We start from the raw sequence: 22280 nt of genomic DNA, 5'->3' as shown, positions 1-22280 counted from the left end.
CAAAGGCAACCTTAATAACTGCTATGTGATGTTGATGATATCTTTAATATTTCAACCATGTCGGCGTACTTTTGGTCATTGCTTTTCTGAAGTTAAGTCTTCTTCTCTTGAATAATCAATATCAGATGTTTGCATGATGGAAAGTAATTTAAGTTCACTTTTAAAAAAGCCGTCATTCATACCGTGAGTTACGTTTGTTTAACAGATTAACATTTTCACTGATGGGTGGCAGTTTTTTTTTTCTTTTTAGTGCTTTTGATAGAAGAACATCTAGGATATTTTCCAACAAAAAAACACTTCTTTTTCACCTTTGCCTCCAGTTGTGGAAGAAATACCTTCCTAAAATAATTCTTTTCCAGTACAGTTTGGCCTGTCTGGGTAACAATATGCAAGTGTGTATATCATGTAGAAGATGTGATTGAAAAATTAAAATTCCCATTTTGGTAAAGTAATCAAGAAATTAACCTAGCAAGATTACAACACTTTCTGAATTAAAATCTTGGGTGTGCCAATATAATTGAAGCACTTGGTCCCCACCAGATTTGGGGGTCAAATTATGCAAATTTTTTATTTTAAAATTAACCACAGGCCAGACAAAGTTCTTTTACTTCAGGAAACACTGAGAAATTTGGTCACCTTACATCCTGTCCTGTGAGGTTTGACTCCTGGCCTGGGACTTTGGGGCAAAATTATTTTAATGATGCTTATTCAGAGTCAGCTATAGTAGCAAGTTTCCACAAATCACTCGTGTACTACAAATTTAATCCCTCCTTGATTTTTTTTTTTTCACTTCAAAAGGTGAGAAAAATGTGGAGGGGGTGTAATTTTATACGGCTCTATTTGGAAAGGGTTTTGTGTACCTTTATAATTCTTTTGAAGCAATATTTTAAAAAATAACTGCCAGCCAAAGTGGCAATGCAGAAAAGTGCCATCTTGTTTAGGATTTGTACACGCCAGTTTTTAACACAGTGTTCTTTTCACTAAGTACTACATACGTTAATTTATATTTATATATTGTCAATATTGTTGTAACCAAGCTTCTCCTTTCTAAACACTTCAGGAACAAGGCCTTGTATTTTTAGGTGATTTTCATAAACAGAATTATTCTTTTCCTTTCACTAGTATCTTGCACTCGATACATGTAGCAATACTTAATATATTCTCTTCACAAGTATTTGTTAAGTGATTTAGTTAATGGCTGATAAATGTTTTGTACAAAATAGATTCTGTACAGGAAAAAAAAATCTTTTAGATAAACATTATTTATTTTTACTGTTTTGTAAGTTAGACACTATAATGAAGCTCCTTTTTGCCAGAATTACTGGAAGTGCCTCTTGGTAAAATGTATTATACAGTAAATATGTATTCAAAATTATTAGAAATACTTGTCACAAAAATGAACAATGTGGATGTTGCAATGTGAAGACAAATGTACAACATAAATATAATTCTGTGGTATCCTGTTGGCTGTGTTTCTTTTTCCTTTGTTGAACAAAATTGCGTTCGGTGCCCGGCTTTCAGTTTAAGTGTCAGAATACGAATGACTTGTACCCTCTTTAGACTGATTCAAATCCAGTGAAGGCTTGTATATATTGAATTAACATTTTAGCTGCTAGCCCTCTTTGGTATGTGTTAGTGACCCAAGCTCATGTTTATTGGTATCCCATTTCCTGAGACTTCTACCTGCAGAATTCTGCACTTTGGTTCAGATTGCTAATAAATCCCCTGTTAACGGCTTTGTGACTCAACCAATCTGTGGAAAGCCTCATTATAACCATTCTTCTTTAATGATGACCAGTATTTCAGCATCCATCATCAGTCCAGTTAGTATGGACCATGCCGGTGGAATGTGGTCAGTATTACATGGCAGCATTCAGCCACGGCAATGCAGAGTGACTGCTGCTTCCAGAGAAAATGAAATGTGTTACCTCAAGAGTTTCCCGTGTTAATCATAGAAGTAATCTGTTAAAGTGGGACATCAGTGAGCAAAATCAATTTTCTTGCCATTATATTGGTAAGTATGCTGTCATTTTTCAGTGTAAAATTTTACTAGTCTTTTATGTTACTAGCTACTGTCTTTGCTCACTGTAGTTTCAAAAAAGTATCTTACGGCTGTCAAAAATTTTAGGCATTTTTAAAGTTTTCTTACCTACTTTCATCAAAGACTGAGAGAGCTCTTCTGCTAATTGATTTGAAATGGTTGTGTAAAAATTAATCTGGATCAACCGTGTGTTCAAAGCCTCTCTTCCCGTAAGTGAAAAATTAACAGTTGATTTCAAAATCCTCGAGAGTATCAGCCACATATCTGGCTGTCAGTTGTCAATTGCCCCCAGTTCATTTGTCCTCTGGCTAAAATTCTGAATGGAAAAAAAATGTAAGGAAATTCGCACCAGGCAGTGATTAGGAAGATACGAGTCAGGATCACTGTCAGTAGGAAAGTAAAGTATGTTTATACCTATTCCATGGGAACTGCCTCTAAGCCAGCAGTTGGTCTGTCCCAAACACTTAATATCTCAATAGCCTGTAATTATTGGACGCTAAAATTCTCAGAGAGGAATGCAACTGGAACAGCAAAGAAAAACTTTTTCCGTCTCACCACAAAGAGCAGGGGCTACCAAGGTAAAGAATGCACTTGTCTGAAAATCGCCCAACGCTCTCTGGAGCTCTTCAAACAGCGAGAGGTTCCCATGGGAAGAGATGAGCGATGAAACGCAGGGCAGAAGCAGCGAATCTGCTAATGAGACCACACAAGAATCTGCCTCTCCTGGGGTTCTGCTGAAACATAAAGGAGGATGTGACTCACAGTCCCTAGCATCTCAATTAATTGTTGCATTTTCCAGGTGTTCAAATTAGTCTGAATTGCTTGGGCAAATCCAGTTGCCTTAAAGCCCTTCAAGTGTTTCACTACAAGCACAATTCTCAGAGAGCTCTCGGAGCTTTGTTAAGCAAAGGTTTCTTTTGATGTGGCTTCAATTATCTCGCCAAAATCCTGTGGAAATCGACCTGATGCCACCAGGGACTCATCAGATACTGTCAGTGACTAATGTAGGGATGGAAGAGGAAAAAGCTCTGACTGGAGGGTAACTTGCAGGTGCTACCCTGCCTGATGGGGTCTGTAGCTCTGGGGTTGCTATCCCACACCATCCTAAGGGGATTTTTAACCACTCCACACTGGATTCCCAGAGACCTGGCATGCTTGCAGTGGGAGTTGTAAAAACTAACTACTTTGTTAGACAGCTTCACTGCGAAGAGGTCATATGAACCTTGCATTAATCCATGGGAAAACGTGCAAGTTTCAAGTTTCACTGAAAGTTCTGATGGCTTGTGTCGTATCCAATGTGGGTTGCTGGTTATAATCACTGAACAACCTGGGATAGACACAGGTATAAAGGTTTGGAGGTCTGATGTAGATAAAAGGTTGCTGCAGCTCCTGCTTGTTCTTCAGGCAGGAAATACAGAGCAGAAGGTTCCTGCTCGACGTGCACAACAGCTTCATTTAATGTGCCTTTTGTTGTTGCTGATGAATTATTTCCCTTCACAATCCTTTGCACGTGGTGATTGTTTATTACTGTTCTTGCCAAGGGCATCGTATTCTCCAAATTCAACACCTTCAGTGTAATCAACTCTTCTGCTCAATTCTTTGTGCCTTCTCTTTCTACATTTCTAGGCAAAATCTTTGTGTTTAAAGCTACTTCAATGAACTTATCTTCATTAAGGAAAGTGCTATGGGAGCTTTTCTAAGATTAATGGTATTAATCTCTGGTAGCTGGGCAAGTTCCAGTTTCTCTTATTACATCTTTATACACAGAAATTGCCCCCAAAGCTCCAGTGGGTGCAAATGCTTCCTGACTTGAAGAATGTCATGCCAGTGGATTTCTCATTCATCCTGTTTGTTGTACTCCCTCAGAAACCGATTTCAGGGGCTCTCTTGGGATCTTTGCAAAGTGTGGTGCTGTAGAAAAATACATAGTAATTCTTTTCAAATTTCTCGTTAAAACATTTCTGGCTCTGTCACTTGAGTTGCAGTGGAGGGTTGGTTGGTTGGGTTTTTTGCTTGTTTTTTTACTAACCGTTCAGGAAGGAAAAGCCTCTCAGCCATCTTACCTTCTGCAAACACTTTAAAGGTAATGCACAGCCTTTGACCACACTCCTAAACGTTGCCTCAGCACAGAGAGCATACACGTAAGAGTGATACTCTTGTGTGGTCAGGGTGCAGTAAAGAAAGGCCTTTACTGCCACTCCTGTTTTTGAAATTTTTTCTTTCCGATGTCTCATGCAAGGGGCTGAAAATGTAAGTATCAGCAATAAATTGATGAGCACCTCACAGAAAAGAGACTACTCAGTAGGACCTTTGCATAGCCTAATAACAAGAAGTTAGACAGGTCCAAAATGTAATTAGAGCATTTTTATATTTCTTTGTTAAGAAAACTATTCTTTGAGGATAGATCTGTAAATCCATAGTTGGACATTCCCCCAGCAATCCCCAAAGGCTTCTAAAAGCCAAAGTGTATTATTTGTCTCTGGTTCTTTGACGTGGAATGGGTACCCAAGGTTTGTTCTGGCAGTGGGTTTCCTACTCATTTGTTTTCTTACCAAGGCTGTTCCTAGGACTGGCAACGAAAAGAAGAAGAAAATTAATGTTGAGAAATTAATAATCCGTAGCGCTGGAGTAGCATAACTAAAGCAATTAAAATTTTATAGGCAGTGAAAGTAGGATGCCTCATTAGCTAACTTTCAAATGTCTTCCCTCTTTCTACCTGTCATTGACTGCAAGCTACACATTTACAGTAATTGGTGCCTCTGAGTCAGTCCAGGTACAGAGCGGTTCAGAGTTGGAGCATTTACCTTAGCAAAAATAAAATATTAAAGGAGCATTTGGCCAAGTCTCGATGAGAGTGGTTGAAGACTCATTGCTCCAAGAGTTTATAAGTGACTTTGCTTTGCAGCACAAGATTAAGGATTGCAGATGTGTTCTCTGTTGGACTATAGGAATCCCTTAAATTCAGATTTTAAGGTGATGTGGTATATCCTAATCCTATTTATATGTTTTGGTTTGCTTTTTCTAACCGTATTTTCCTTCTAGCAGTTGAAAATGCATTCTGTTGGGATACAGTTGTTTTTTTAAATGTCCTTTGGAAAGAAGAACATTTCATGCTTCTGAAGACTGGCCCATAAACCTGCTGTGTTGTCAGTGTAATGCTGGGCCTATGTATGAAGATTAGGCTTGTCACAGCTATTCACTCTGGCTAGACGAGGCTTTGGAATTAATTTAACCTGTGCTTTAGAAATGAAGGCGGTCTGGCTTCTAATTTCCTGTAACTAATACAAAGTAGGAATGTAAAGAAAATAGACCTTAAGGAACAGTCTGGTTCTTTGTCCTGTAGCTGCTTTAACGGCCTTGTTCCAATCACAGAATAAATAAGTGTATGTAAGTAGGCAATTTCTTTTAGGACTACAGGGAAGCAGAACCTTTCTTGCCTGGGTGATTGTCTAGCAAGCTTCCAACGGGTTTTGTGTCACTGTGCTGGGGGAGGCACTGAAAAGCGACAAGCAAGAGGGAGATTGGCAGAGCTTTGTTTCTCAAGTCTCAGTCCCTGGTAGTGAATTGTGGTAGGTGATGTCCTGCATTGCCTTTCCATGTGGCATCCATGGCCTGCAAGGCCTGGAAGACTAAGAAATTCCTACCTGGATGAGACTTACTTTTCTGTCAGATTAATTTAGTGAATTTTAGAGAGGATCCGGTATTCATCTACTCTGAGCATCTTGAAAAGCATTGTGAGGACATAAAGGAATGGTGACTCTCTTCTGGAGGTGTAACAAAACTTTCCATAATGGGAAATACCTCCCCCAAGTGGTTTTGGGGATGTTCCAGTCAAAATTATCAACACCTATAAGGAAGTCAGAGAAGGCTCTGTAACGAAATTTCAGTAAAATACCAGCTGTGTTAAAAACCTGAGGTTTTACAGTGAACCAAAAATCCAGGAAAGATGAGAGGATTGCACTATATCTTGTGGGCCTTGTTCTTCAAAGCACTGCTGCTTTCTAAAGGTCATAAAACCAGTCCATAGGTAATTTTTTTTAAGTGTGGAGGACAAGGCTCTGTGGCTTATCAGTACAGTTTGTAGCATAATGGGGTGTTGGAAGATTACGGGATTAATGGATTTTTTTAACAAATTTACGAATCTGATGATGAAACTTCACTTATTTTATAGGACAGTGTGGTAAAGGTTACCAGTGGCAGAATAACTGGAATTTGTGTCAGAAATCTTTGAAAGCAGCAAGGTCAGCTGTGAAGATCAAAGGTCGTGCAAAACTAGTACAGATCCCTTATTGTGTAAACTCGGTTTTCCTAATAATTGTAGGAAATGGCCTGGAAGCTGTTCTCTCAAAGAGGCTGAAAGAGCTCATAATCACTAAGTCTCCTAATCACTAATTACTGTGGACTATTAGGCACCCTGATATCTCTTAGAAAAGAGGAAAATAGATTTCCAAGTTTCCAAACCAAAGAAGGATACAAGATACTTTTAAGTACAAAAGTGAATTATGTGGAGTGTAATAAAATTCCAGTGAAATTAAGAACCCAAAATGGAGAAATAACAAAGGAAGGGATAATAATTTGTCTTAAATCTAGGAAAGCAGGAGCCTACTCTGTGTTTGGCTGTGTGAGTGAGGTTTTAGCTGCCATGGGAACCTGCTGCACTGCAGAGGGTGGGAGGGAATAAGAAGGGAAAAAGAAGAAGAAAATTTAACTTTAATACCTTTTCTGTTAATATAATCAAAGCCTACAGGGTAGCAGAAGACAGGATTTACAGCCTCTCTCAGCTCAGCAAACTCCAGGAGGAACTAGTCATGTTCTTCACCTTTACCCCAAACTTGCAAATAAATGTTTCAGCAGCTCTGACCCTGTGGCAGGAAAAACTCAGGGTGGGAATGAAGTCTTCAAAATTTTCCTTTCCTTTCCTTGTGGCAAAGGACTTGACTGACTCTCCCATGCAATTCTGTCCTCCCCCTTAATGGATCTTTTTCACTCTGTTTTTGTGGGTTTTTTTCATGTTGATAGGGACATTGTCCTGTGGATTTTGGGGAGCAGGGCATACTGGGTGTAACAGGAAGGACCAGGGACTGGATAAGAAGTGTTTGTGAATCACCTGTTCACCCTCCAGCCTGTCTTCTCTCACACATTCCCCATTTTCTTTCTTTTTTTTTTTTTTTTTTTCTTTTCCAAGTACATTCCCGCTTGAATTCTTTTGTTTCCTGGAATTAAGCAATTAATAAGATCAGAGTTTTGGGTTTATTTTTTTTTTTCCTCTCCACAAAGCTTTGTCACGTGCCTCATCAAACTTACAGCAACTTGCAAAGAAAAAATACCCCCTGGGAGCTGTTTAAATGCTCTTCATGACTCCCATCTAGGGCACCCAGCATCTCTGCTTTGCTGGTGTGCCCAGCGTCCTGGAATTGATAGGAGGGGACAGAGGAAGAAAAACCTGAGGAGCTGGGGGAGGAGGATGGGGGGCAGACAAACAGCAAATGCTCAGAGAAAACAAGAGGCCAAACAAGTTCCCCCACCCCCATTCCTTTTCTTTCTCTACCTCCAGTATAAGATGTACATCCGCAGACAGGGTCATTTCTAAGAGGAAGTTTTCCCCTCCAATTTTTCCCCCTTTTAAGCTGGGACCAGTGCCTGTGCACGCAAGTGTGGGTTTGCATAAGCAGTGGAGGAAGCTTACCTATGAAAGCTGGTAGGCACCGTCTCTGTGGATTCCTGCTGCCAGGTAAGACTTGGCTTTTCTTCTTCTCTTTGTTGCCTCACTTTTCTTAGAGGATGTCTTTTAGCTGGGCTCATGGGTGAAGAGCCCTCTGTGCCCACCCAGCCCAGCAAGCGCAGCTCCTGTGCCTGTGGGCTGACACACAGCAAAGGCACGGCTAAGGAGGCTTACTGCAGAGCGGAGGAGTTTCCAGAGGGGGGAAGGATGTTTTCTCACTGCCCGGAATTTGGGTGAGTGAGGGGACACTTCAGGAACTGCCAGGAGGTGTCTTAGCCTGCTGAATGCACGCTCAGCACCTGACCATGGGGCACAGGTCCACGTGCCAACCCTCGGGACGGTGAGTGCCGTTGCCACCCAGGCTGTGTCACAGGTGAGCTGCCGGGCGTGCTGTTGGTGGGATGGAGAGCAGAGCCGCCAGGGAGGGCTCCCACACCTCCAGGCAGCTGGAGCCAGGGATGGAAGCAGGGGTCTGGGCCCCAGCTGTGAGCCCAGGAGACTGTCAGGGACAAGGTGTGAGCGTGGGCAGCAGCTGTCCCTCAGGCAGAGTGTCACCCACCTGGGCTTACTCAGGGGTTGTAGATGTGATGAAGCACAACTGGAGGGCTGCAGTGGATGGTCATAAACTCTTCAGGATGGACAGGCACAGAGGGAGAGGCAGTGGGGTAGGGAGTATGTTAGGGAGTGTTTTGATTTCTAGAGCTTAATGACAGTGCCAACAAGGACAGCTGTTAATGGGTAGGAGTCAGTGGGAAGGCCGGCAAGGCAAATGTCACGGTGGGACATGGTGTGTGTGGAATAAAACTGCCTGACACAGCTGGTGACAGAGGTGATGAGGGCAGGTGTCCCACTGGACCTGCTTGTGAGCTGAGCAGGACTGGCAAGTGATGTGGCATTTGCAGGCTGTCTAGGGCACAGTGATCATGAAATGAAAGAGATTTAATCCTTGGAGAAGTAAGGAGGGTAGCTCAGCAAGCTGCCCCTTCAGGCTTCTGGAGGGAAGACTTTGTCCTGTTTGGGAAACTGGTTGACAGAGTTCCTTGGGAGGCAGTTCTGAGTGGCAAAGGGGTCAAGAAAGGCTGGACACTCGTCAAGAAAGAAATCTTAAATGAGCAGGAGCAGGACAATAGGATCATGGCCTGTATCAGCAGCAGTGTGGCCAGCAGGACCAAGGCAGTGATTGCCCTCTTGTACTCAGCACTGGTGGAGCCACACCTCAAATCCTGTGTTCAGTTCTGGGCCCCTCACTGCAAGGACATTGAGGTGTTGGTATGTGTCCAGAGAAGGGCAATGGAGCTGGGGAGGGGTCTGGAGCACAAGTCCTGTGTGGAGCAGCTGAGGGAGCTGCAGGTGTTTACCATGGATAAAAAGAGGCTCAGGGGGCACCTTAAGGCTCTCTACAACTCCCTGAAAGGAGGCTGTAGTGAGGAGGAGGGTGGTTTCAGGCTCTTCTCCTGAGTAACAAGCAATAGGACAAGAGAGAACAGGTTCAAGTTGCACTAGGGAGGTTTAGGTTGCATGCCAGGAAATTCTTTCCTGGAAGGGTTGTCTGGCGCTGGAACAGGCTGCCAATGGAGTGGTTGAGTCACCATCCTTGGAGGTGTTGTAAAGATGGGTGGATGTGTCACTCAGAGTTTAGTGGTGGACTTCTCAGTGCTGGGTCTGCAGATGGTCTCAATGATCGTAGGGGTCTTTTCCAACCTAAACAATTCTATGATTCTATGATTACATTTTTCTGGCATTCCTGCTATGTTTGGAAAGGAAATGCTTAGTCTCTGTCCTCATTTTCTATGTCACTAGAGAAATATGCTATCCCAAATACAGTAACAACCTGATTGGGTATCACTACACCCAATTCCGTAGGAGACCATCCTTACCAGCCAGGTATTTCCTTGGATAAAACCAGAGATATCTCTCACCTCCTGACAGTCTATCAGGAATACTCCCAGTGTAACACCCACAGTGCCAAAAGAATTTGAGTGGGGAATTTGTGATTGCAGTGAAACAGCCCTGTGTATCCTGGCTGCACTAAAGAGGAAGGAACAAAACTGGTGGTGCAGTTGGCTGTGGTTCCACTGGGTGCATTTCTCTGCACTCTGTCTTGTGTCAAACATTTCCATCAGAGGCATTGTCAGGGCAACCAAACTGATGCTCTGAGATACTCTGAAAACTACCAACCTCCTTAAAGCCATGCCGCAAGAGCAGCTGGGGATATGTTAAAACCTGTAGAGCCTGCATGGATACCAGGCCTTCCTTGCACTCTTCAGTTTGACAGACAGTAAAAGTTAACGATTTTCATACTGTAACAATTTGAGCATTAGTTCTGTTTAGGCTCTGCTGTCCATTTGAGATTTGTTTCAGCTCAGTGGAACACAGGCTTGCATGCTGCTGTCAAGCATCAGTTTATCATATTCCACCTCCCCACCACCACAGCAATATTTTTTTTTTTGTGTGTGTGTGTGTGTTCTGACCAATCCTGCATATGTGGTGCAGTGGAGTAGACCCTCTACACCTCTGCCGCACCTTCTCTAGCTGGAAGTTCCTTTGCTCAGAGATAAGGACAATTCACTCAGCTGTGGTGAATGTTTTAATTTTCCAGTTTTTGAGGGTTTTTTCATTCCAAAATTGCTGTAAACATGCAGACCATTTCAAATTCATATGGTAGAGGCTATCTGATGTGCTTGCATGGCAGCACACCTTAGGTGATTGTCACAAAAGGATTTATCCTCATGCAAGTGCCATGAGGTACGTGCTGTCGTTCCCTATTGTACAGCTTCAAAGGTGGGGTAGAGAGAGATTGTGTGACTTTTCTCATGACATCAAGAAAATGAGAAGCAGAACAGGAATGGGTGCTATAAGTGTTCAGCAAGCACAAAAAATATATATATATATATTTTTTTTTTTTTTGAAAAAAAATCTCTATACTCCTTAGTGTTGATAAGGAATATGTTAGTGTTCCTGTCAGGAGAGTGCGAAATGCAAATATTTCTCTGATATGTAGTCACAGCTCTTCTTTTAAATGATGGGGAGATCTCAGTGAAAATTTTGGTGCCACAAGCAAAGAACTTTTGTCTTGTTCATGTATGAACAGAGCTTATGAGCAAATCTTACCATCTAAAGATATACTTTTGGTATTTTCACTTGTATTTCTGGTAAAAGCCTCTTTGGGAAGCCATGAAAATGCATGTATCCAGAGGTATATACCTCTACATAAAACCATACATATTTTAAACTTATGTAAGATCTGTGTCTTCAGACAAACATGAAAAACAAGGAACTTTTCCTATTCCTATTTTCAGGCAGCAGTTCTGTGAAACATAGGACTGCCTAAAAGTGAACACAGAAGCTGATTTCATAAATATTTTCAGATCTGATTTAGAGATTGAAACTAAAAACAAAGTACTGCAGTATGTAACTAGAGATTTAAGAATTTCTGATATCTTTTGTTTTCAAAGTGCAGTATTTGGGTTTTCTTTACTTCTTTGTATTTACCTGCAAAGAAGCAAATTCACATTTTCCCTGAAACAATTGACTGCTGAGCCATAAGACTCTATATAAAATGGTAAATGGAACTAACCCTCTTTATTCTTGTGTAACTCGTTAGCTGACAACAGACGATTAGAGCTAATGTTTCCATCTAAAACAATTCAAGTGCCTCATTAATGGGGATAGATTTCCTTTGATCTAATTACTTATTGTCCCAGATATATGGGAAATTCAGAGATCAGCGCTGAGAAATCTCTGCAGACCTGGTCACATCTAGAAACGTGAATTTGCATGTGGACTGCAGAAATGTTGTTTAAAATTATAATGAGCCTTGTTTAGTCTGCTGGTAATGCTTGGTCAAATGTTTAATGAGATCACATTGATGATAGCTGGAGAATGAAGATGATGGCTGTTTGCTGAGTATGATTTAATCTCCATTATTATAGGCAAGTGGATTGCAAATTTCCATAATTAAACATCCAGTGCACTGGTCAGATTCTGTTGTAAAGGTTGGTAATTGCTGTTGTTGGGAAAACAGTCCAGCGGAGTGTTGCCGTCACATGATGAGCTTTTGAGGCTGAGCTAATGGGATGCCCTCTTAAAGTGTTCTTCATGTTTTCTGCTTTAGAGGCAGAGGATACCACCATGGAGGTTTCATCAAAAGAACATGCTCACTTTTTCTCCAACAACACAATTGTGCCTGTGGACCGATCTTCATTCAAATCCGAATCATCCGCGTCCAAGGAAAAACTGTCGTGTTGTGGAGGTATAAAGGTAGAGTAAGAGTTTTTGCATATTCCAGTAGGAATAGAAATTAGAAAATCTCTCTCTCTTTTTTTTTTTTTTTTATGAATGATCCCTTTTTAAGTTATTAGGTCATGCTGAGTCATGATATTATTAGAGATATTTTTAAGTCACAAGAAAATCTTCTTCAGACCTGTATTTGCCTAACGTTTGGCGGTCACCAAATATAATTTGTTGGCTGAGGCTTGCATATTATGAGATCTTCAAGACCCATCCTCAAAAGCCCCTCTGTCTTCCTTTTTGCTCCACCTGAAGTTGAGAGCAGAGCGCTGGCAGACGGATACCATAGGCAGCTGTCAGCACAGATCGTTTTTTTAAGGCGGTAGCCATGGTAGTCTCCTGGGCTCCCCAAAGCAATGTTGTATTGCAGTCTGCGTGTTTCGAGTGCTGTATTATTAAAGCATTATTGTAATATTCCACATTCGAGAGAACTCTGCATGGGGTGACTTCGAAACGAAACTGCAGAGGTGTTGCCACTTCATCTACGTCTCTCCCACCCACAAGAAGTTTTTCCTGGAGGTGATGGGAGGTCCCTGCTTTGAGCCTCACGGTGCAGCTGTGCCTGCCTGCTGGTGGGAGCTGCACCTCGGAGGAGCATCGCTCCCTGTTCGGGACACGGGGGCGCAGCAGGCAGCACAAGGCTTTGCCTGCTGCCTCCGCCTGATTTCCAAAACGCTGACACTCTCCTGGGTGAGGTCTCAAAATCACCACACAATGGCGAGATGATTTGAGTTACACTGAAAATGGGTCTTCGACCTTACCCCGTTATTTTCATCGTGCACAGTATTTATTTCTGTTTTTTTCCCCTCACTCAAACACAAATCTACTTTCAGATATGATTCCAGCTTCCAGTACAGCCAATGACATGAGCAATAGTTGCCCTGAAATCTATAAATTTTGAATGGTTTTGTTTTGACACAGAAGATGAGTTGTATTAAACAGATTTTGTACCATAATATAATCATTGCTTCTCCATCTGCTACAATGACAATCCAATCCCCTCAATGAATAAAACTTCAGTCACAGATTAGCCAGTCAGGAATCAGCTTATTAGCTCCAGAAATAGAAAAGCAATAATATTTCAGCTCAGTTTCTTTCTCTTTAAAGAAGTTATGTCATCTGGAACCCAAAGCGATGTAACTAATGTATTCTTGGAGGAACTTAGAAAACCTCTCTATTTGGGTTCTGATTAGGTCCTGCTGAGTCAGAATGAAATTATTAAAGATATCTCTAAGTCATGAAGAAGTCTGCTTCAGGTTTTGCCTAATGTGTTAGTTAAGAAAACAATATGCAGATACAGCAGATTATTTCTACCAATTATCAACCTTCATTATCAACCTTCCTAATGTCTTAAAATTGACTTTATTTACCAGAAATATGTGGTGAAATATCTACTTACCAGCACTGACAGAGGAGAATGTGAAATCATGTGTACCTTTCTGTCCCAGCCCTAAATCAGGAGTGTCTTTCCACCACTGCACACCTGGGACAGTTGCAAACCCAGTAAAAAAAAAATGTGCCAAAGATATTCAGAAGCATTTCAACTTGTAGTTTAACTATACAGTTTTCCTGTTAAAAAAAAAAAAAAAAAAAAAAAAGTGCTTTCATCTTGCTATTCAAAATCCAGGAGCATAAACACACAGATGTAAAATATTATGACAAAATTTGTACTAGAGAGTTCTTTGAGAGCTGCTGCTGTAGCTAAACCTGGCGGGCTGCAGGGAAAAAGAACCAAAGGAGGGGTTTATATATTTATTTACCCACAACTCTTTCTGAAGGAGGGATAACCAGAATGGTTAAAGTTTATCAAGTGTGACACAGAGATATATTTGAACCTTAACACAAGAATTTGCATTCAGCAGTGATGTTATTACCACTGTGCCTTGTTGTCAGATGAGATGTTGTAAGGAGATTTGCACTGGAGGTGAGTGCATTGCTCGGAGCAGCTGCTTACTGGGAGTGTGATTGTCAGACAGGACTAAGGAGCAGCACAAAGTTTTAGACTTCTAGTCAAATAAAACCTCAGTGTGTCTCTTAACTTCTGGGACTGGGTTTTACAGAAAGCATCGCTATTCATATTCATATTGAGTCAACACCACCTGTATCTGAAGGTAGAAAGCAATGGTGTGGTTTCCATGACCAACTGCACTCTGTGTGGGTCTCTGTGGAGCACAAAAACTCAGCTGGGCTGCATTCAGTGGGAGCAAATTTAGGCAATAGAGCTGCAGGAACAAAGAGTTCATGCTAAAAACCCTGTGCTCACGCTGCATGAATTTCAGACCAGCCCTCACCTTCCAGTTTAATCTTGTGGGAAAGGGGCTCAGTCTATACCTTTGAAGTATATCCCAAAGCGCTGTGAGGGGAGATGGAGCTTGATTTCCAAAGCCCACTCCTGATTCAGAAGAACATGCTAAAACAGATATAGTTATAGCTGAGAGAAAATTGTCTCTGCAGATCAAAAGGATGGGAGAAGGTTGTCCCCAGCAAACTGCAGGGTGCACCCTGAGGGAAATGCATGTATTAGGGATTGCAAGAGATCCTGTAGGGGAAGGATGAGCCGAGAGGAGAATTGGCTGGCAGGTCACTGTTCATCTCACGGAGAGTGTAACATATTTTAAAACGTTCAAGAACTCACCTCCCCACCAAACCACACCTGGCATTTACCCACATGGTTACTGTGTAAGATACACCCTCCTGAGAAAATCACAAGTTTCTGTCTCTCAACAGAGAAGCAGCTTTCGCATCTGCCTGAAATTAGCAATGGTTGGAAGACAATTCAGTTTTTATCAATGTTGTTCATAAAAGATGAACAAATCAGCAATCTAGCATTTAATAAAAGGTAGGAGAAATATTGGTTTGGCTACTTGGTGAAAGAAGAGGTAGGAATGCAGAACTTGTTTAAAAATAATTTATACATCTTTTGTACTGCCTGATGTTAATCACTGTCTTTTTTTTTTTTTTTCACAGATATTTCTTGGTGCATTGTCTTTTGTTTATTTTGCTAAAGCACTGTCAGGAAGTTATCTAAAAAGTACTATCACACAAATAGAAAGAAGATTTGACATCCCTTCCTCTTTGGTTGGTGTTATTGATGGAAGTTTTGAAATTGGTACGTGCTGTAGATACCCATTTTTATTTTCAGAAAAAAAAAAAAAAAAAAGAGTGATGCAATTTTTTGTGAAGAATGATTGTATGAATCTCCCTGAACCACAAAGCTAAACAAGATTCACTTAGTAAAAATAAGTGGGACTATCAGTATGATCATGTTCAATAGGATAAGGTTGCTAATACAAACAATTCTGCATAGACATTAAAAAAAAAAAAAAAAAAAAGATAAGCTCATTCATACTAATAGGCATTTTGAGTGTTGAATGAGAATTTCCCTGCACTGATTTCTGCAGGCAGAAATCCACCTCCCCCACAAGTGTTTGTCCTTTGTGATTTGTTGAGCAGCAGGAGGACAAACCTCTAACTGTAATCTACATTTCTTGTCCCGTCCCTCTCCTTCCCTCGCACACTAAGGTTTCCAGCATGTCTCTTGCAATTTCAGGTTACTGAATTTATCTCATGGGTGTTCAGTGGACTGTGTTACTTCTAGGAATGAAATCTGAGCCAAAGTGTATAAAACTCTATTTCATTCCTCCTTTTTCTGCTTTTCTGGTTATTTGCTCTCTTCAGAGGGCACAATCTCTCTCCTCTTTTCCAGCTGTTTATCCCAATGGTTCTCCTATCACAGAAGGCATTGGGCTCCTGTAGAATGCCAGGAAAGAAAGAGAAAGACCAACCCCATTCTCCCTGAATGCCTATACTACATACTAAGAATTGTTATTTTAAGGGATCTCTTATCGACAAGCAGTAAAATTTTATTTTCCTTTTTTACTCTCAAAGGGAACCTCCTCATCATAATTCTAGTGAGCTACTTTGGAGCAAAGCTTCACAGGCCAAGAATAATTGGAGCAGGCTGCCTAATTATGTCAGCTGGAACGTTCCTAATCGCAATGCCCCAGTTCTTCATGGGACGGTAAGAGCAAAGTGATCCCTGTTTTCCATCTGGGCTCTGCACACTGAATGGCAGCTCACTAAAACATTTAGGCATTGATTATGGAGATAGAAATAGGCATATGGGGATGTGGTGACTTAATTTATTTTTTTTGTTGTGAAGAGGTTTATTACTGTAGAGCAAATAATTTAACATATATTCCATTTTCAGTTGTAATCAACGTAATTTTTTATCAGTCTCCTATCTTGATTGGCCACATTTTGATGTGGTCTAGGAATTGTTGAAAGGTCAGTAAAGAAGTAGTGACTAAACTCAGGAAAACAATCTGAGTACCAATCACAAACCAGTGTCTGATCATCTCCGTCCAAATTCATGTATCATAGTAGAGCAAAGTGCCTGTTAAACTGAAATGAATCACTGATGCAAAAAGAGCCAATGGGACAATTTCCATGTACAGCTGCAGTATAAGTGGAGCTCTGTTTATGCCCTGTAAACTACCACTTGCAGCGGATCCAGAGGGATCCATATGGATGCAGATGAAATTTGCATTTGGGTGCTATAGGCCTATCTGGTAGTTACGGATCTGATTGCTTTTTCTTATCAGCACTTATAAATAAATACAACTTTGTTTTCTAAACAGATACAGGTACGAAAGATTCCCTTCCGCCATCAATTCCACTGTTAGCCTCTCTCCATGTCTGCAGGATAAAAGCCAAGCTCCACTCTCAGCCTTGGAGAAATCCCAAGCAAAAATAAACGCAGGTGAGAATGATCTCTGTTAAATCTTGGTGCTGGTAGTGCTCGCTATACTTAATGTTTCCCAAATCCTTCTGTCAGGAGATCCTAGTTTTGGTTAGAAGGAAGTGAAAGAGTTCCCTAAAGTGGGTTGTGGTGACAAATTCATAAAACCAGCAAAATTGTAGTATATTTGAGGCAGCTCTTGCTAAAAATTTGTCTACCTTAAATTTCACAGTTTTCCTACTGTTTCTCCCACAACAGCAGTATTTTAGAAGCCCTGAGCTTTCAGTGTCAAGCTGTTACTGTAAACACATTGTTGTTGTCTCTTGTAATGCACGCAGGGTGTGAGAAGGAAGCAGGCTCTTCCATGTGGATCTATGTTTTACTCGGAAATCTTTTGCGTGGAATAGGTGAAACCCCTATCCAGCCCCTGGGCATCGCATACATCGATGATTATGCTGTTGAAGAGAATGCTGCCTTATATATTGGTAAAATAAACATTATTTCTTTTTCCTAATGGATTTTTTCCCCAGAGGAAACTGAGTCATTCTGAATAATGGAATGAATGTTATTGAATTAACTTGCTCTGATTGTTTTGTTTGCATAATTTCCAATATTAAAGTTTATTTAACCGCCATGTATACTCAAGGGACAAAGTTCCCATTTAATTATACCAGCACAGTTCTATTATCTTAATTTGGTGAAAGAATTTGACCTTGGGTTCCTGCTGTTACCCTAATCTTCCTAAGTCTTCTGGATGTGGACTGCTGAGCCCCTGTGCACATTCAGTTCTCTGGAAAGTGATAAAACTAGTCACTCTTTTAAGAACTTAAAACAGAGTTTCAATGGGCACTCAAAACATTGCCTCCAGATTCATGTAAGATTATAAACAATAGTACTGAAAGTTTAGAAAATTGGGATCAGTGTTTCCTTGTGTTCATTGTCTGATCACTGCACATTCACCAGAAATATTACCAAAAACTCCTGTCTCATCAGCATTTGCTCTTGACAAGTTTCCAACTAGGCAAAAGGCAAAAACTCAGATTCTCTCTGTAAAAGATTCAGTCTTCCCAGATTTCCAGGTGAATTTTTTCAAATTCCAAGTATTCAGAAAGTTTGGCTGAGGGTGTATTGAAACATATTAAGAGTGGAAACAAAGGAAAGTGATTTCTCAGCCTATTCAGGGCCTGCCTCAACTTTGAGTGATCAGTTACCTCTAAAAAATGACATTTGCTTTCCAGTTACTTTAATCTTGTCAGCTAAAGCATTTCTAGCAATAATAGATTGGTGCTGCTATTGAGTTTAGGCCCTTCAATTTCCTGACATCTTTTCCTTCAGGCTGAATTTAACTCTTTAATTGGCTAACCACAAAAAAGTGTCATCGTAGTGGGGAAAACTTTATTGATGACTTTTTTCTCCTTGAAAATAGTTCAGTTTGTGTAACTGTATCTCTTGCTGCTGTAATCTGCTGTCAGGTGGAGAAGAACCAGTTCCCTTTTTAGCTCAGGAGTGTAACATACCCCTGTTTTCTATTCCAGGCTGTGTACAGACAGTCGCGATTATAGGGCCAATATTTGGCTTTCTCCTGGGCTCCCTGTGTGCCAAACTTTACGTTGACATTGGCTTTGTAGATCTGGGTAAGTCAGAGCACTTGGGCTTTAAAAATCCAGTCAGGCTCCAAAATGCCTATTTTAGGCCAAGAGTTCTCTGTTATCTTCTAGGCATGAGGGGCTAGCAGGGGTAGAGTAGACACATCCTGAAATGAAAAGGGTGACAGCAGGGTAGTGGTCCATGCAGAATAGGCTGGCAAGAAGGATGGGTGGAGAGGAAGAAGAAGGTCTGACTCTTCCTCAGCCCCAGCAGATCTGCAGCAGGTGCCTCCAAGACCTGCATTAGTAAGGAGGCTCTGGAGAGATAATGGGAGCCAGGAGGAAACAGGACTGAGGCTCAGGATCTTGCCTGTGCTTTTTTAATATCCTGTTGTTGCCCAGAAGAGTGGTTTGGCAGACAGTACCAAGTCTGCTGATTGCCCTCCTTCTGAGGAAATAGGGGGGAAAAAAAAAACAAAACAGCAGGAAAACAGCTTTTTTTCCTGGGGCTTTTGTGCAGAACAACCTAACTGTTCCGAGCAAGTGAGTGGCCACCTGGACTGCCCCACGTGCTGGTCCTTGCAGCATCTCTGGGGATGTGCAAGTGGCCCAGCAGTGCCAGGGCTATTGCCTCAGCAATCAGTGAGTCCTCAGCGTGTCCCCACAGCTGCTCCTGTAAAAGGCCCATTGTGACACAGAGCACAGCTAAACCTGGTGGGCTGGGGATGGAAAGTCCCTGCAAAACCACCTTCCTTATCAGCAGCAAACATTCTCAAGATGTATTTATTTGTTTCCTCTTTTGCGTTTTCTCCAGACAGCATCGCGATAAGTCCCAAGGACGTGCAGTGGGTGGGAGCATGGTGGCTGGGGTACCTGATAGCTGGGGTGATCAGCGTCCTGGCTGGCATCCCCTTCTGGTTCCTGCCCAAGCACCTCCCAAAACCTGAGAGCAGGAAGGACTCCAGCACCTCTTCCGAGCACTCCAAGTTCATCATCGAGGAGAACAAGGACCAGCGCGCATCCCATTGGCAACAAGCGAAGCTTGCAGAGATGGCAAAAGGCAAAGGACTTGAGTTTTCTTCCTGACTGTTGAGTTTTTCTCTCAAAGGCTTTTAGACTTAAAAATTTTATACTTTCTGAGTCCCTATTTTAATGTTTTTTCCCCCAGGTTTCACTCTCCAACTCAACTGTACACAAAAAAAGGTCACTTCAATGTTCCCTGCACTTGCTATTGCATAAGAATGTCTTTGGCTGAGATTTGTAAAATTACAATAGTGGCCCAGCATATATAATGAAGCTTTGCAAAAATTTTTTATTTGCATATAGTGGCTGTTGCAGAAGTGGTGCTCAAAAGAAAACCAACCCTTGTTTTTTTGCTAATTATTTTTTTCTCATGAGTTCATGCATTAGGAAAACATGTACAATATCTGATCAGAATATAGATGGGCACAGACCAGCTACAGTATTAGAGGAGGCTGGATTTTGTCAGGAGCTGGTTTGCACAATTGCTTTTCTTTGGCCATGCATTTTGCCAAAAGCATTTTCCCCCAGAACTTGAATCTCAATCTGTACCTATGCTTACTCTCAGCTGTGCTGAGCACTCTTTGCCCCACATTAAGTTAAATGGTGCTGCAGCTGTTGAGGACACATAGAAACCAAATCATTCCTGGTTTATGATGGAAAGAAGGTATTTCAAACAAGATATCTCTTCTGGGAAATTGATGCTTAGTGTTTTGCTCCACTGTTCCCCCATCCAGAAGTGGGGGGATCTGTTAGGAGCATCATGGAACTTGACAGATTCCTTCTGAAATATTTTACGGTTTTGGGGTTTTTGGAGTTACAAAGCATTACTCACAGCAGTTATTCTCTCTCTGGCCTGCTTATTATTTCTCCTGTTTTGTCTTGCAGACTTCTTGCCATCACTGAAGAGCCTCTTTGGGAATCCAGTTTACATTCTGTATTTGTGTGCAAGTATCATTCAGTTCAATTCTTTAATTGGCATGGTGACATATAAGCCAAAATATATTGAGCAACAGTATGGGCAGACATCTTCTAAAACTAACTTTGTTATAGGTAAGGCTATATCTGCTTCTTGATATCTTTAAAATGGACATTTTAGGAGTGGCATATGCATATAGGAAAAATTGTATTTTTTTTAGGATATGTTCATTTCTCCTCCTTCCTTGTCTGACTTTAAGTAATAGGTCATAGAAGGTAAGTTATTTCATTTCTCCTTCAGCACTAATTAACTCTGAGTTTATCTATGCAGGAGTTACTGTAAAAGTTTACATGATACGATATCTTAATTCCCATTTAACTGGACATTTGAAAAATAATATATGTAAACACATGAAAATAAAAAAGAAATAACTTTAAAATAGTTTAAATAAATTTATCATCAGACAGATCTGCTGCCTTGATGGCTTCCCATTTATTTCAACAAAACGAAGATCAGTGACTGCTAAAGGTGAGGAGATTGAGGAGATTGGTGCTAAATAAAAGGAAGTCAAGGCATATCCCAAGCTGTCCCATACAGCATAAGACAGAGAAGCTGCTTCAGCCTTTGGGTACAGAAATCAACATTTTTGTAGCTGACTTCAGGAGGGTGGACTTGACTGCCCAGTTGCTGAACCTGCATGGGGGGTTCAGCTCCAGAGGTCCAGGGCTTCAATAGCATTAAGCAGCAAAGAGGTTTACATCCACCCAAGACAGAGGGAACTGCCTTGTTCCAGAGCAGCATTAGTTGCACAGCAACAGAGGTATATATATGCAGAAAAGCTGTAATGATCCATTGTGCTATGTTAATTCCGTTAAAGATAGAAGCTGGAATTTCCTGGCACGAAACTCCTCAAAGCAAGGAGAAATCTTCAAGTGTAGTTGATGGCCAAAGAAAGTCCAGAAAACAATCCCTACATTCAGTATAGTACTTCTCATTGTATTTAAAGATTTTCTGGAGCTAAGCTTTCAGGTATGTGCAAACTGAGTGAGGATTAAGAACCATTTGACTTCTCTGAACATAGGGGCTATATCCAACAGAGAGTGTGTGATGGCTTGGTTAGGGAAGGATCCTGCTGAGTGGCCATCCCTGCAATGAGGTGATTTTTCTTTTTCCTTTTCCTTTCTCTCCAAATCCACCCTTCCTAAGAAACCTGAGGGCTGACTCAAACTCACAGTGTTTATTTCTCTTTCACAACCTCTTTTACTCTTTCTTCTTTTTTAAAAAACAATTTCTATCACAATCTCTGACATATATCAAAATTGTCAGAGCAAACTGTAGCACTAAAAAAAAAAAAAAAAAAAGTAAAAAGGCAGGTCTTGCTCTGGCTTTCATAACATTAGATAAAACAAAATTTGTCCGCTGGGAATCAGCAGATTTCTCTACTGACAAACTAATTTTGGATAAAAAACACCTAGCTTAAGAAATTGGAAGACTATTATCTAAACTTTATCCATAATCTCTGTCAAAGAACCAGCAAAGGAGCACGTCATTGGGAGTAAGTTTTTCAAAGCTGTCCCAGCACCTTTGTAACACTCCAAGGATCAGTCTAAGTCTGGACAAAATAAAATGCCCTGGCAGAAGATCTTTTATGTTGTGTTCCTTCATCTGATTGCTGCAGCTGTTTTTGTGGCTGACAAGGTTAGTCCCTTGAGCTGGTATTTTCATTAATACAGATTTCTCTGTTCGATTTCAGGTCTTATTAACATTCCTGCTGTGGCCTTTGGGATATTCTCTGGAGGACTGATCATGAAGAAATTTGGAATTGGTGTTTTAGGGGCTGCAAAACTTTCCTTGGGATCATCTTTCTTTGGTTACCTTTTGCTCCTCTCGTTGTTTGCCATGGGCTGTGAGAACTCGGACGTGGCCGGACTGACTGTGTCGTACCACGGGTATGCTGGGAG

At 41.2% G+C, this 22280-nt stretch overlaps 1 protein-coding gene across 7 annotated transcripts in view; it reads left to right on the top strand.

Moving 5' to 3' along the window:
• The first annotated feature begins 6867 nt into the window (after nucleotides 1-6867).
• Nucleotides 6868-22280, top strand: part of SLCO1C1 (solute carrier organic anion transporter family member 1C1) — a 30261-nt gene continuing 14848 nt past the window's right edge. For 4 of the 7 annotated variants that reach the window (XR_009207772.1, XM_040062176.2, XM_040062178.2 and 1 more), the window contains exons 1-10: nucleotides 7479-7772; nucleotides 11878-12023; nucleotides 15021-15162; nucleotides 15942-16074; nucleotides 16694-16815; nucleotides 17133-17279; nucleotides 18330-18428; nucleotides 19195-19440; nucleotides 20289-20453; nucleotides 22073-22268. Coding sequence is in view for 6 of the 7 variants with exons in the window: in XM_040062176.2 (XP_039918110.1) it covers nucleotides 7730-7772; nucleotides 11878-12023; nucleotides 15021-15162; nucleotides 15942-16074; nucleotides 16694-16815; nucleotides 17133-17279; nucleotides 18330-18428; nucleotides 19195-19440; nucleotides 20289-20453; nucleotides 22073-22268 (1439 nt within the window). In the remaining variant the exon portion in view is untranslated. Of the gene's footprint in view, nucleotides 6925-7472; nucleotides 7773-8013; nucleotides 8137-11877; nucleotides 12024-15020; nucleotides 15163-15941; nucleotides 16075-16693; nucleotides 16816-17132; nucleotides 17280-18329; nucleotides 18429-19194; nucleotides 19441-20288; nucleotides 20454-22072; nucleotides 22269-22280 lie in introns of those variants that run through there. The other 3 variants (XM_040062173.2, XM_058420311.1, XM_040062174.2) reach the window with 3 other exon arrangements.

Source organism: Hirundo rustica, chromosome 4 (assembly GCF_015227805.2).
Source record: "Hirundo rustica isolate bHirRus1 chromosome 4, bHirRus1.pri.v3, whole genome shotgun sequence".
Taxonomy (NCBI): Eukaryota; Metazoa; Chordata; class Aves; order Passeriformes; family Hirundinidae; genus Hirundo; species Hirundo rustica.
This window is presented reverse-complemented; position numbering and strand designations above follow the sequence as displayed.